Source organism: Oncorhynchus mykiss, chromosome 15, assembly GCF_057628025.1.
Source record: "Oncorhynchus mykiss isolate SJ-2025 chromosome 15, ASM5762802v1, whole genome shotgun sequence".
In the NCBI taxonomy this organism is placed as follows: domain Eukaryota; kingdom Metazoa; phylum Chordata; class Actinopteri; order Salmoniformes; family Salmonidae; genus Oncorhynchus; species Oncorhynchus mykiss.
In genome coordinates, this window is record NC_143036.1 from 79,792,088 (window position 1) to 79,807,551 (window position 15,464).

General features: G+C 47.4%; 1 protein-coding gene across 9 annotated transcripts in view; it reads right to left on the reverse strand.

Annotated features, from left to right (window-relative positions):
• Positions 1 to 14,840, reverse strand: part of LOC118938861 (glutamate receptor-interacting protein 1) — a 722,511-nt gene extending 707,671 nt beyond the window's left edge. For 2 of the 9 annotated variants that reach the window (XM_090201307.1, XM_090201305.1), the window contains exon 1: positions 14,377 to 14,653. In XM_090201307.1, coding sequence (XP_090057433.1) covers positions 14,377 to 14,431 — 55 coding nt within the window. In that variant the 5' untranslated portion in view covers positions 14,432 to 14,653. Of the gene's footprint in view, positions 1 to 14,376 lie in introns of all 9 variants that reach the window. The other 7 variants (XM_090201302.1, XM_090201301.1, XM_090201312.1 and 4 more) reach the window with 6 other exon arrangements.
• Positions 14,841 to 15,464: the final 624 nt, after the last annotated feature.

Sequence of the window (15,464 nt, forward strand, 5' to 3'; positions counted from 1 at the left end):
GCTATACTCCTGTTGTAAAGAGAAGCTATACTCTTGTTGTAAAGAGAAGGAGAAGCCATACTCCTGTTGTAAAGAGAAGGAGAAGCCATACTCCTGTTGTAAAAGAGAAGCTATACTCCTGTTGTAAAGAGAAGCTATACTCCTGTTGTAAAGAGAAGCTGTACTCCTGTTGTAAAATATAAGCTATACTCCTGTTGTAAAGAGAAGCTATACTCCTGTTGTAAAGAGAAGCTGTACTCCTGTTGTAAAGAGAAGCTATACTCCTGTTGTAAAAGAGAAGCTATACTCCTGTTGTAAAGAGAAGCTATACTCCTGTTGTAAAGAGAAGCTATACTCCTGTTGTAAAATATAAGCTATACTCCTGTTGTAAAGAGAAGCTATACTCCTGTTGTAAAGAGAAGCTATACTCCTGTTGTAAAATATAAGCTATACTCCTGTTGTAAAGAGAAGCTATACTCCTGTTGTAAAGAGAAGCTATACTCCTGTTGTAAAATATAAGCTATACTCCTGTTGTAAAAGAGAAGCTATACTCCTGTTGTAAAGAGAAGCTATACTCCTGTTGTAAAGAGACGCTATACTCCTGTTGTAAAGAGACGCTATACTCCTGTTGTAAAGAGACGCTATACTCCTGTTGTAAAGAGAAGCTATACTCCTGTTGTAAAGAGAAGCTATACTCCTGTTGTAAAGAGAAGCTATACTCCTGTTGTAAAGAGACGCTATACTCCTGTTGTAAAGAGACGCTATACTCCTGTTGTAAAGAGACGCTATACTCCTGTTGTAAAGAGAAGCTATACTCCTGTTGTAAAGAGAAGCTATACTCCTGTTGTAAAGAGACGCTATACTCCTGTTGTAAAGAGACGCTATACTCCTGTTGTAAAGAGAAGCTATACTCCTGTTGTAAAGAGACGCTATACTCCTGTTGTAAAGAGACGCTATACTCCTGTTGTAAAGAGAAGCTATACTCCTGTTGTAAAGAGAAGCTATACTCCTGTTGTAAAAGAGAAGCTATACTCCTGTTGTAAAGAGAAGGAGAAGCTATACTCCTGTTGTAAAGAGAAGGAGAAGCTATACTCCTGTTGTAAAGAGAAGCTATACTCCTGTTGTAAAGAGAAGGAGAAGCTATGCTCCTGTTGTAAAGAGAAGGAGAAGCTATACTCCTGTTGTAAAGAGAAGCTATACTCCTGTTGTAAAGAGAAGCTATACTCCTGTTGTAAAAGAGAAGCTATACTCCTGTTGTAAAGAGAAGCTATACTCCTGTTGTAAAGAGAAGCTATACTCCTGTTGTAAAGAGAAGCTATACTCCTGTTGTAAAGAGAAGCTATACTCCTGTTGTAAAGAGAAGCTATACTCCTGTTGTAAAGAGAAGCTATACTCCTGTTGTAAAGAGAAGGAGAAGCTATGCTCCTGTTGTAAAGAGAAGCTATACTCCTGTTGTAAAAGAGAAGCTATACTCCTGTTGTAAAGAGAAGCTATACTCCTGTTGTAAAGAGAAGCTATACTCCTGTTGTAAAGAGAAGCTATGTGCTTCATATTTGCTTAATATTAGGAAAGTTGAGACATAAATATAGTAGGTCTAGCCTATAGAAATCTGATGGGATCATCCTCTTTTTAATAGAGGCCATCACTCTGTTTTCTCACACAGTTGCATAGCCTACAGAAATGTTGTTCAACATGAGCTCTTGGGCTCTCATGAAGTGTTTGATTAGATTTTCCATTACATTTGCATTGATGTCAGAGTGATTAGAGGGACAATAGAGTGCTGAGTACCAGACAGTTAGCCAGTTTGATAGGCTACTAATGACCAGCAAGTTTGGTAGGCTACTAATGACCATCAGCAGCATCAGAGCTTGGAGAAGCCTAATTACAGAGTGACAGGGTGACAGAGTGGCAGGGCGACAGAGTGACAGGGTGACAGGTTGACAGAGTGACAGAGTGACAGGGTGACAGAGTGACAGAGTGACAGGGTGACAGAGTGACAGAGTGACAGATTGACAGGGTGACAGAGTGACAGGGTGACAGAGTGACAGAGTGACAGGGTGACAGGGTGACAGAGTGACAGGGTGACAGAGTGACAGAGTGACAGGGTGACAGGGTGACAGAGTGACAGAGTGACAGAGTGACAGAGTGACAGAGTGACAGGGTGACAGAGCAGGGTGACAGAGTGACAGAGCGACAGGGTGACAGGGTGACAGGGTGAGAAAATAAAATTAAAATTAAAACTCTCTGACTCCCTCTTATCTCAGTGTTCCTCATGGTGTATTAACTGTTGTAACGGGGTCATTTTAACCAATTCAGACTGAAATCTGGTTAAAAACAAGGCCCAGATTTGAGCTGCTCATAAGAGAGAGAGTGACAGGTGACAGAGTGACAGGATGACAGGGTGACAGGGTGACAGAGTGACAGAGTGACAGGGTGACAGAGTGACAGAGTGACAGAGTGACAGGGTGACAGGGTGACAGAGTGACAGGGTGACAGAGTGACAGAGTGACAGGGTGACAGAGTGACAGAGTGACAGAGTGACAGGGTGACAGAGTGACAGGGTGACAGGGTGACAGGGTGACAGAGCGACAGAGTGGGGTGACAGGGTGACAGGGTGACAGAGTGACAGAGTGGCAGAGTGACAGGGTGACAGGGTGACAGAGTGACAGAGTGACAGAGTGACAGGGTGAGAAAATAAAATTAAAATTAAAACTCTCTGACTCCCTCTTATCTCAGTGTTCCTCACGGTGTATTAACTGTTGTAACGGGGTCATTTTAACCAATTCAGACTGAAATCTGGTTAAAAACAAGGCCCAGATTTGATCTGCTCATAAGAGAAAGAGAGAGAAACACCAACACCACAGGTAACTTCCACAAGGCTGTAAAATATCTGAGACAAGGTAAGAAGGGCCTTCTGCGCCATCAAACCAAACAGGGAACTACAACATCCAGATTACGATCTGGCGATCTAAACCAAGAACTCACAAAATGGGACAAACACCAAATTGAGTCTCTGCATGCAGAATTCTGCAAAAATATCCTCTATGTACAACGTAGAACACCAAATAATGCATGCAGAGCAGAATTAGGCCGATACCCGCTAATTATCAAAATCCAGAAAGGAGACGTTAAATTCTACAACCACCTAAAAGGAAGCGATTCCCAAACCTTCCACAACAAAGCCATCACCTACAGAGAGATGAACCTGGAGAAGAGTCCCCTAAGCAAGCTGGTCCTGGGGCTCTGTTCACAAACACAAACAGACCCCACAGAGCCCCAGGACAGCAGCACAATTAGACCCAACCAAATCATGAGAAAAAAAAAAGATAATTACTTGACACACCGGAAAGAATTAACAAAAAAAACAGAGCAAATTGGAAAAGCTATCTGGCCCTAAACAGATGCACCTTAGATTCTATACTCTGGATCTTCTACCCACAATCCTGTGCTTTGTTACCGCAGAGCGAGCTGTGACCGCCCACACCCCGGGCTCCCCTCAACCCGATTACATGCCACATTGCAGAGCTGCACACACACACACACACACACACACCTCATTGCATAGCTGCACTGCAGAGGATCAGGAAGACTGACTGGCAGGCTGGCTGGAGGGAGGCAGGGAAGCATCTGACAACGGCTTATAGCCAGGACCAACCAAAGTCGACACAGAGTGAACTCACAGCCAGGGCCAACCAAAGTCGACTTAGAGTGAACTCAGAACCAGGGCCAACCAAAGTCTACTCAGAGTGAACTCACAGCCAGGGCCAACCAAAGTCGACTCAGAGTGAACTCACAGCCAGGGCCAACCAAAGTCGACTCAGAGTGAACTCAGAACCAGGGCCAACCAAAGTCTACTCAGAGTGAACTCACAGCCAGGGCCAACCAAAGTCTACTCAGAGTGAACTCACAGCCAGGGCCAACCAAAGTCTACTCAGAGTGAACTCACAGCCAGGGCCAACCAAAGTCGACTCAGAGTGAACTCACAGCCAGGGCCAACCAAAGTCGACTCAGAGTGAACTCACAGCCAGGGCCAACCAAAGTCGACTCAGAGTGAACTCACAGCCAGGGCCAACCAAAGTCTACTCAGAGTGAACTCAGAACCAGGCCAACAAAGTCCCCTACACTGAGTGAGTGAGTCTAAGGCCAACCAATGTGTTCACAGAGTTATAGCCAGAGCCTATACCCAAACTCGGCCTGTCCTTGGCAAAACAAGAATCCTTGACTCCAACAAATTACCTCTAAAATGTGTCTAGACACTCACTAGTGAGGCTTAGCAGTAACCTTGTACAAGTCCGTTTGGTATCAACACATGTTCTTGAGCGTGACAGTAGTAGTGGTGACCACGCCTCATTCACAAGGGGCCTGTGTGATGTCACTTTATTCAATCATGGAACCATCCTTGATGTGTAGAAGTGTCACCCTTAAGGCCAGATATTGGTAAGGACACACACACACATAAACACAGGACTACACTCCCAAGCATCCGTATGTCTCCTCCTTGGCACTATGGACCTTGGTCTAAAGTAAAGGCACTCAATAGGGAATAGTGTGCAATTTGGGTAGCAGACTGGGCCTACTCTCATACCTCGTTATCCACCAACAGTTATCTTGACATAGAGGTTGAACAGGCTAAGATAGAGCTGGGCTTTCATTTCTACAGTTATCTTGACATAGTGGTTGAACAGGCTAAGATAGAGCTGGGCTTTCATTTCTACAGTTATCTTGACATAGTGGTTGAACAGGCTAAGATACAGCTGGGGTTTCATTTCAACACAGTTATATTGACCTAGTGGTTGAACAGGCTAAGATAGAGCTGGGCTTTCATTTCTACAGTTATATTGACATAGTGGTTGAACAGGCTAAGATACAGCTGGGCTTTCATTTCTACACAGTTATCTTGACATAGTGGTTGAACAGGCTAAGATAGAGCTGGGCTTTCATTTCTACACAGTTATCTTGACATAGTGGTTGAACAGGCTAAGATAGAGCTGGGCTTTCATTTCTACAGTTATCTTGACATAGTGGTTGAACAGGCTAAGATACAGCTGGGGTTTCATTTCAACACAGTTATATTGACATAGTGGGTGAACAGGCTAAGATACAGCTGGGGTTTCATTTCTACAGTTATCTTGACATAGTGGTTGAACAGGCTAAGATAGAGCTGGGCTTTCATTTCTACACAGTTATCTTGACATAGTGGTTGAACAGGCTAAGATAGAGCTGGGCTTTCATTTCTACAGTTATCTTGACATAGTGGTTGAACAGGCTAAGATACAGCTGGGGTTTCATTTCAACACAGTTATATTGACATAGTGGTTGAACAGGCTAAGATACAGCTGGGGTTTCATTTCTACAGTTATCTTGACATAGTGGTTGAACGGGCTAAGATAGAGCAGGGCTTGGGTTTCTATCTCTACTGCATTCCTCCACATGAAAGAGTGTGTGAATGAATAGATATGCCACCTGACTGGCACACTATGCTTATTCCTTTTCTCTCAGAGGAGGAATATCTATGAAAGCCAAACACATTGATCTTTCAGCAGCTCTGTACTGCGGTGCGGAACGAGCCAAGTTTAGTCAAGCACGGTGCAAAAGTCACAGTGAAATATGAACTCTCAGAGTGTGTGTGTGTGTGTGTGTGTGTGTGTGTGTGTGTGTGTGTGTGTGTGTGTGTGTGTGTGTGCGTGCGTGCGTGCGTGCGTGCGTGCGTGCGTGCGTGCGTGCGTGCGTGTGTGTGCGTGTGTGCGTGCGTGCGTGTGTGTGTGTACACTTCTCAAATAGCACTATATCAAAATATGGTTATAGCCGGGTATTGTTAAAAATCCATACTGGTATACCTGTATCACCCAGACGTACATGACATGAACCATTAATACTACAAACCACATGAATCAATGTGTCTGACCACTAAGACATGAATTAAGGGCCTAGTTGAGTCTACAGCTGGACTCATCTGCCAGATTGAGTTGATGGTCAGACAGCTGGGAAACGCAATGACAAATCATCTGTAGACTGCAAACTGAATTGAGTGGATGGTCGGACAGCTGGGAAACACAATGCAAATTGACGGCAAGAAGCCCAAACTGATATAATACCTGACTAAAACACAATCCTTGTTTACATTTGTATAAGATCAGATCGTTCTGTCGTTCTGCCCCTGAACAGGCAGTTAACCCACTGTTCCTAGACCAGTTAACCCACTGTTCCTAGGCCGTCATTGAAAATAAGAATTTGTTCTTAACTGAATTGTCTAGTTAAATAAAGGTTTAAAAATTATGCGTGGGGATATATATTGGAACAAATTTACAGATTTACAAAACTAAAATGTATTGGAGCTGATTTTTGCCTGTGTTCTTAAAAAAAGATCTCTGAAAACTTTAGGAGGAAAATCACCCACGTGCCTTTGCGGGAACAGTGGTCTATGGTCTATTATGAGACTAAGAAACACAACCACATGCCAGTATGAAGCTATGAACTCGTGCAGTTGACCATAAAGCACGCTAGGTTTTCCTACGCCAGCCACTGTGAAGAGATGCTCCTCCTCTCCTTATTGACCCGGGTGTTGGGATTCTAATGGAACATCTAACTTATTTACTGGTCAAAGACAGACAGTTTATGATCTACAAGGTTACGCTTTAGCTCGTCTATTCTGAATATTAGACCCACAGAGCTGAAATAACTGCCAGGTTTGACATGGACCTACATCCACCACTACTATAGGAAATAGGGTGCATTAGTGCACTACTATAGGGAATAGGGTGCATTAGTGCACTACTATAGGGAATAGGGTGCATTAGTGCACTACTATAGGGAATAGGGTGCATTAGTGCACTACTATAGGGAATAGTGTCATGTATTGTCATGTTGTGTCTTTCTGTCCTTTCCTTTCACCCTGTCTCCCTCTGCTGGTCGTATTAGGTTACCTTTTCTCCCCCGCTTTCCCCCAGCTGTTCCTTGTCTCCTCTTGACTACCTCGTCACCCCTTCTCCCACCTGTTCCCCTTTTCCCTCTGATTAGTCCCCTATATCTCTCTCTGTTTTTGTTCCTGTCCTTGTCGGATTCTTGTTTGTTGTGTTTCATGCCTGAGCCAGACTATCGTCATGTTTGCTGTAACCTTGTCCTGTCCTGTCGGAATCTGCCGGTCTATCTGAGCCTACCTATGTTTGGTTATTAAAGAAGCTCTGTTTAAGTTAGTTCGCTTTTGGGTCCTCATTCACTCACCGTAACAGAAGAATCCGACCAAGAATGGACCCAGCGACTTCGGATCCTCTCCACTCAGCCGTCGAGATCCAGGGAGCGATGCTAGGCAGACACGAGCAGGAATTGTCTGCTGCTCGACATGCCGTTGAGACCCTGGCCACCCAAGTCTCCAACCTCACAGAACAGGTTCACCATCTCCGCCTCGATCCACCGGCCACTTCCAGGGCTTTCGAATCTCCGGAGCCCAGAATCAATAACCCGCCGTGTTACTCTGGGGAGCCCACTGAATGCCGCTCGTTCCTCACCCAGTGTGATATTGTGTTTTCTCTCCAGCCCAACACTTACGCCAGGAGCACTGCTCGTGTCGCCTACGTCATATCTCTCCTTACTGGACGGGCTCGTGAGTGGGGCACGGCAATCTGGGAGGCAAGGGCTGAGTGTACTAACCAGTATCAGGACTTTAAGGAGGAGATGATACGGGTTTTTGATCGATCTGTTTTTGGGGAGGAGGCTTCCAGGGCCCTGTCTTCCCTATGTCAAGGCAATCGATCCATAACAGACTACTCTATTGAGTTTCGCACTCTTGCTGCCTCCAGTGGCTGGAACGAGCCGGCTTTGCTCGCTCGTCTTCTGGAGGGTCTCCGCGCAGAGGTAAAGGATGAGATTCTCTCCCGGGAGGTTCCTTCCAGCGTGGATTCCTTGATTGAACTCACTATTCGCATTGAGCGACGGGTTGATCTTCGTCACCGAGCTCGTGGAAAGGAGCTCGCGTTCTCCGTTGCCCCCCTCTCCGCATCACTACCATCTTCCTCTGCCGGCTCGGGAGCTGAGCCTATGCAGCTGGGAGGTATCCGCATCTCGACTAAGGAGAGGGAACGGAGAATCACCAACCGCCTCTGTCTCTATTGCGGTTCTGCTGGTCATTTTGTCACTTCATGTCCAGTAAAAGGCCAGAGCTCATCAGTAAGCGGAGGGCTACTGGTGAGCGCTACTACTCCTGTCTCTCCTTCAAGATCCTGCACTACCTTGTCGGTCCATCTACGCTGGACCGGTTCGTCAGCTTCCTGCAGTGCCTTAATAGACTCTGGGGCGGAGGGCTGTTTTATGGACGAGACCTGGGCTCGGGAACATGACATTCCTCTCAGACAGTTAAGGGAGTCCACGGCCTTGTTCGCCCTGGATGGTAGTCCTCTCCCCAGGATTCAGCGTGAGACGCTACCTTTAACCCTCACTGTTTCTGGTAATCATAGCGAAACCATTTCTTTTTTGATTTTTCGTTCACCTTTTACACCTGTTGTTTTGGGCCATCCCTGGCTAGTTTGTCATAATCCTTCCATTAATTGGTCTAGTAATTCTATCCTCTCCTGGAACGTCTCTTGTCATGTGAAATGTTTAATGTCTGCTATCCCTCCTGTTTCCTCTGTCTCTTCTTCACAGGAGGAGCCTGGTGATTTGACAGGGGTGCCGGAGGAATATCACGATCTGCGCACGGTGTTCAGTCGGTCCAGGGCCACCTCTCTTCCTCCACACTGGTCGTATGATTGTAGTATTGATCTCCTTCCGGGAACCACTCCCCCCCGGGGTAGACTATACTCTCTGTCGGCTCCCGAACGTAAGGCTCTCGAGGATTATTTGTCTGTAGCTCTTGACGCCGGTACCATAGTCCCCTCCTCCTCTCCCGCCGGAGCGGGGTTTTTTTTTGTCAAGAAGAAGGACGGGTCTCTGCGCCCCTGCATAGATTATCGAGGGCTGAATGACATAACAGTTAAGAATCGTTATCCGCTTCCTCTTATGTCTTCAGCCTTCGAGATCCTGCAGGGAGCCAGGTTTTTCACTAAGTTGGACCTTCGTAACGCTTACCATCTCGTGCGCATCAGGGAGGGGGACGAGTGGAAGACGGCGTTTAACACTCCGTTAGGGCACTTTGAATACCGGGTTCTTCCTTTCGGCCTCGCTAACGCTCCAGCTGTCTTTCAGGCATTAGTCAATGATGTCCTGAGAGACATGCTGAACATCTTTGTTTTCGTTTACCTTGACGATATCCTGATTTTTTCACCGTCACTCCAGATTCATCTTCAGCACGTTCGACGTGTCCTCCAGCGCCTTTTAGAGAATTGTCTTTTTGTGAAGGCTGAGAAGTGCACTTTTCATGCCTCCTCCGTCACATTTCTCGGTTCTGTTATTTCCGCTGAAGGCATTAAGATGGATCCCGCTAAGGTCCAAGCTGTCATTGATTGGCCCGCCCCTAAGTCACGCGTCGAGCTGCAGCGCTTTCTCGGCTTCGCGAACTTCTATCGTCGTTTCATCCGTAATTTTGGTCAGGTGGCAGCTCCTCTCACAGCCCTTACTTCTGTCAAGACGTGCTTTAAGTGGTCCGTTTCCGCCCAGGGAGCTTTTGATCTCCTCAAGAATCGTTTTACATCCGCTCCTATCCTTGTTACACCTGACGTCTCTAGACAGTTCGTTGTCGAGGTTGACGCGTCAGAGGTGGGCGTGGGAGCCATTCTTTCTCAGCGCTCCCTCTCTGACGACAAGGTCCACCCATGCGCGTATTTTTCTCATCGCCTGTCCCCGTCGGAACGTAACTATGATGTGGGAAACCGCGAACTGCTCGCCATCCGGTTAGCCCTAGGCGAATGGCGACAGTGGTTGGAGGGGGCGACCGTTCCTTTTGTCGTTTGGACTGACCATAGGAACCTTGAGTACATCCGTTCTGCCAAACGACTTAATGCGCGTCAGGCGCGTTGGGCGCTGTTTTTCGCTCGTTTCGAGTTCGTGATTTCTTATCGTCCGGGCTCTAAGAACACCAAGCCTGATGCTTTATCTCGTCTCTTCAGTTCTTCAGTAGCCTCCACTGACCCCGAGGGGATTCTCCCTGAGGGGCGTGTTGTCGGGTTGACTGTCTGGGGAATTGAGAGGCAGGTAAAGCAAGCGCTCACTCACACTCCGTCGCCGCGCGCTTGTCCTAGGAACCTTCTTTTCGTTCCCGTTCCTACTCGTCTGGCCGTTCTTCAGTGGGCTCACTCTGCCAAGTTAGCCGGCCACCCTGGCGTTCGGGGTACGCTTGCTTCCATTCGCCAGCGTTTTTGGTGGCCCACCCGGGAGCATGACACGCGTCGTTTCGTGGCTGCTTGTTCGGTCTGCGCGCAGACTAAGTCCGGTAACTCCCCTCCTGCCGGCCGTCTCAGGCCGCTTCCCATTCCCTCTCGACCGTGGTCTCACATCGCCTTAGATTTTGTCACCGGACTGCCTTCGTCAGCGGGGAAGACTGTTATTCTTACGGTTGTCGATAGGTTCTCTAAGGCGGCTCATTTCATTCCCCTTGCTAAGCTTCCTTCTGCTAAAGAGACGGCACAAATCATCATCGAGAATGTTTTCAGAATTCATGGCCTTCCGTCAGACGTCGTTTCGGACAGAGGTCCGCAATTCACGTCTCAATTTTGGAGGGAGTTTTGCCGTTTGATTGGGGCTTCCGTCAGTCTCTCTTCCGGCTTTCACCCCCAGTCTAACGGTCAAGCAGAACGGGCCAATCAGACTATTGGTCGCATCTTACGCAGTCTTTCTTTTCGCAACCCTGCGTCTTGGTCAGAACAGCTCCCCTGGGCAGAATACGCCCACAACTCGCTTCCTTCGTCTGCGACCGGGCTATCTCCTTTTCAGAGTAGCCTCGGGTACCAGCCTCCGCTGTTCTCATCTCAGTTCGCCGAGTCCAGCGTCCCCTCCGCTCAGGCTTTTGTCCAACGTTGCGAGCGCACCTGGAAGAGGGTCAGGTCTGCACTTTGCCGTTATAGGACGCAGACTGTGAGGGCTGCTAATAAGCGTAGAACTAAGAGTCCTAGATATTGTCGCGGTCAGAGAGTTTGGCTCTCCACTCAGAACCTTCCCCTTAAGACGGCTTCTCGCAAGTTGACCCCGCGGTTCATTGGTCCGTTCCGTATTTCTCGGGTCATTAATCCTGTCGCAGTTCGACTTCTTCTTCCGCGATACCTTCGTCGCGTGCACCCGGTCTTCCATGTCTCTTGTATTAAGCCCGTTCTTCGCGCCCCCGCTCGTCTCCCCCCCCCCCCCCCCCCCCATCCTTGTCGAGGGCGCACCCATCTACAGGGTCCGCAGGATTTTGGACATGCGTCCTCGGGGCCGTGGTCACCAGTACCTCGTTGATTGGGAGGGGTACGGTCCTGAGGAGAGGAGTTGGGTTCCCTCTCGGGACGTGCTGGACCGTGCGCTGATCGAGGATTTCCTCCGTTGCCGCCAGGTTTCCTCCTCGAGTGCGCCAGGAGGCGCTCGGTGAGTGGGGGGGTACTGTCATGTATTGTCATGTTGTGTCTTTCTGTCCTTTCCTTTCACCCTGTCTCCCTCTGCTGGTCGTATTAGGTTACCTTTTCTCCCCCGCTTTCCCCCAGCTGTTCCTTGTCTCCTCTTGACTACCTCGTCACCCCTTCTCCCACCTGTTCCCCTTTTCCCTCTGATTAGTCCCCTATATCTCTCTCTGTTTTTGTTCCTGTCCTTGTCGGATTCTTGTTTGTTGTGTTTCATGCCTGAGCCAGACTATCGTCATGTTTGCTGTAACCTTGTCCTGTCCTGTCGGAATCTGCCGGTCTATCTGAGCCTACCTATGTTTGGTTATTAAAGAAGCTCTGTTTAAGTTAGTTCGCTTTTGGGTCCTCATTCACTCACCGTAACAAATAGGGTGCATTAGTGCACTACTATAGGAAATAGGGTGCATTACTGCACTACTCTAGGGAATCGGGTGCATTAGTGCACTACTATAGGGAATAGGGTGCATTAGTGCACTACTATAGGGAATATGGTGCATTAGTGCACTACTATAGGGAATAGGGTGCATTAGTGCACTACTATAGGGAATAGGGTGCATTAGTGCACTACTATAGGGAATAGGGTGCATTAGTGAACTACTATAGGGAATAGGGTGCATTAGCGCAGTACTATAGGGAATCGGGTGCATTACTGCACTACTATAGGGAATAGGGTGCATTAGTGCACTACTATAGGAAATAGGGTGCATTACTGCACTACTCTAGGGAATCGGGTGCATTAGTGCACTACTATAGGGAATAGGGTGCATTAGTGCAGTACTATAGGGAATCGAGTGCATTAGTGCACTACTATAGGGAATAGGGTGCATTAGTGCATTACTATAGGGAATAGGGTGCATTAGTGCACTACTATAGGGAATTGGGTGCATTAGTGCACTACTATAGGGAATCGGGTGCATTAGTGCACTACTATAGGGAATAGGGTGCATTAGTGCAGTACTATAGGGAATAGGGTGCATTTGGGACATGACCTTAGGGTGTGTTCTTAAATTCATTCTGGAGTGCCAGAGTGAGCTCTGGACGTTCGTAAATTATTGGGGGTATATGAGACTGGGGGTATATGAGATTGGGGGTATATGAGACTGGGGGTATATGAGACTGGGGGTATATCATACTGGGGGTATATGAGATTGGGGGTATATGAGACTGGGGGTATATGAGTCTGGGGGTATATGAGTCTGGGGGTATATGAGACTGGGGGTATATCATACTGGGGGTATATGAGACTGGGGGTATATGATACTGGGGGTATATCATACTGGGGGTATATGAGACTGGGGGTATATGAGACTGGGGGTATATGAGACTGGGGGTATATGTAGAATCAACATGGTATATGAGGTGCTGTAAACACATACCACCAACCTTCAGAGATACCATGCTGTCCTGTAAACACATACCACCAACCTTCAGAGATACCATGCTGTCCTGTAAACACATACCACCAACCTTCAGAGATACCATGCTGTCCTGTAAACACATACCACCAACCTTCAGAGATACCATGCTGTCCTGCAAACACATATCACCAACCTTCAGAGATACCATGCTGTCCTGTAAACACATACCACCAACTCTGGTTGCGTGGCAATAAAGTATATTGTACTTTGTGGCATGTGTGTGTGCGTGTGCGTGTGCGTGTGTGTGTGTATGTGTGTGTGTGTGTGTGTGTGTGTGTGTGTGCGTGTGTGTGTGTGACTATGCATTATAGCAAAGCCTATATTTCACATGATATTCCACCAATCGTATGCCCAGTACAACAGACAAATACATCACTGATGACATCACACTAAATACACCCGAGAATTAATCATCATTTCATAGCCATATTCATGAGACAGCCCAGCGGTGCCCCTGGTGTTAAATCATGACGGTAATGGTAAACGGGGCTGTATAATATGCCTACCCTCCGGCTATAATGATCGTTATGCAGACATAGACTTCCTGATATATTCCGTATGACACGGCGCAAGTAACAAACGTGCTGCCTAAAACAGGTTTATGCTCGTTTCACATGTGCCAGAGAGAGAGAGAGAGAGAGCTTGTTCTCTGTTGATCAAATGGATCTGCTGTTGGTCATCGGAATGTATCGGAAGGGTCCTTAGTTGACTGAACACATGGTCTCGGGATAGGGGAATAGGCTACTATAGAATCTGAGGGAATGATAGCAGTGGATTGAGACACTGACTGAAACGTGATCATTATCCGCCATTCATTACACAAACATTGCGAACAAAAAGCTCAAGGCAACCGCCTACACTATTCTCTACTGACTGGACTATAGACGTCTTATTACCGATGGTCATTATATGGATATGCGTCGGCATAACTTGCAAATAGCACATAGCCTAGACAACAGCAAGGAAACACATAGCCTACATAGGCTACTTCTATGGACAAAACAACCGGCATGGAGCAGGGTGACGTGTGTTGGGCTACAGGAGCTGGGCGGACAAGTGCACAGTCAATCTGGACGGAGGCCCACCAACCAACACTACCGCTAAAGACCGGAGCCTCGAGCACCAAGACGAGACCCCTGGCAGAGAAAACAAAAGCATGAACTAAAAATAAAAGTTGACACTTGCTAGCTGCATGTTTGTGAATGAATCCAGCAACGCGTCGTGCACGCCGCTACTACTGTAGCCTGGGTGATATTCCAAACCGAGCTTGTTCCGGGAAACATCAACGCGTAAAACAACAAGCGATTCCCCGCCGGAACTTTCACTTATTGTGAATTGCCGTGGTCGCGACGTCTACACACCGACACCGCTGAAGGCTCAGCAATAATGAGAGTATGTGTGGTTGAAAACAGGCGCCACGGAGCCAGGCTAAATGAAATAAAGCTTAGGCAGGTTCCTACCTCCTTCTTGGTCAGCCTGAAGACAGGCGGGGATATTCTTCTTCCAACCCGGCATCTTTTCAGCGGTATGAGCATTCAGAAAGTCTCAAAGATAAATCTCAGGCGCATTTCAATCTCAGGAGTAGCCTACAGGTTTCCTTTGCGAACATACCCCCCCCACACACACACACTGTCTCGGAGTCTTCTTGTTTTTCCGTGGCCGGTGTAATTCAACGCCGTGTCTCCCTCCACGGCTCAGCCTCGTTGTGGTGAGCGCTAGGGCTCTGCGAGAGAGAATAACCTATATGTAATGGCCCGACGTCAAAAAAACGTGAAGTAAAAGGTGCCCTATTCAACCTCGGGATATGGGAATCAATCTAGATATACAGTGAGGTGGCCAGAAAGGCAACCAAATACTGAATTACTGGTAATTCATCATATTTGTCTGTGATATTATTGTATCGGAGGGTGCAGGGATGGGTTTTGAGAAGTGGTCTAGTCTGGACCACGCGGTAAAGGCAGTGAGCCCTACCCGGTTTAATGTATTAACTTCAATAAGGGGTGTGGGTGACATTTTCAACGGCACAGGACAAGTCCTATAGAGTCCTAGTAGTAACACACATTTCATCAGAAGAAAGGCCGGTATATAATAGCTTGGTTGGCAGTATTAGTGGACGGTCATCTTTAGATCCTTTGTTTATGTCAATGTGTATCAGGCTGGAGCCCTCACGGGGTTTTTTTCCTCCCCGCAGACTACATAGTATGACGTCATCCGTAACACGACTAACGCCATTCTAGTTGAGATGATTTATTAATACGTTATAGCCTGGTAGTTAATAAGTTATAGCCTGGTAGCAACGTGTTTCCCCCAGATCTCTCCTCCAGTAGACTACTACCCCCCCAGCCTGTTCCACTTGATCCATTGCAGCAAGTACACCTGATTCAACTAATCAAGGGCTTTTAGCTCGTCTCGCTGCTAGTTCGGGAATATATTTGAAAACGTAAATGGAACTGACTGAGGGTAGTCGATGAGAGGTTTGGGAAACACTGGCCTAGTCGACTGTGATGCTGGCGTGTCTGTAACAGAGTTGGCCATACGGGTGCTATAA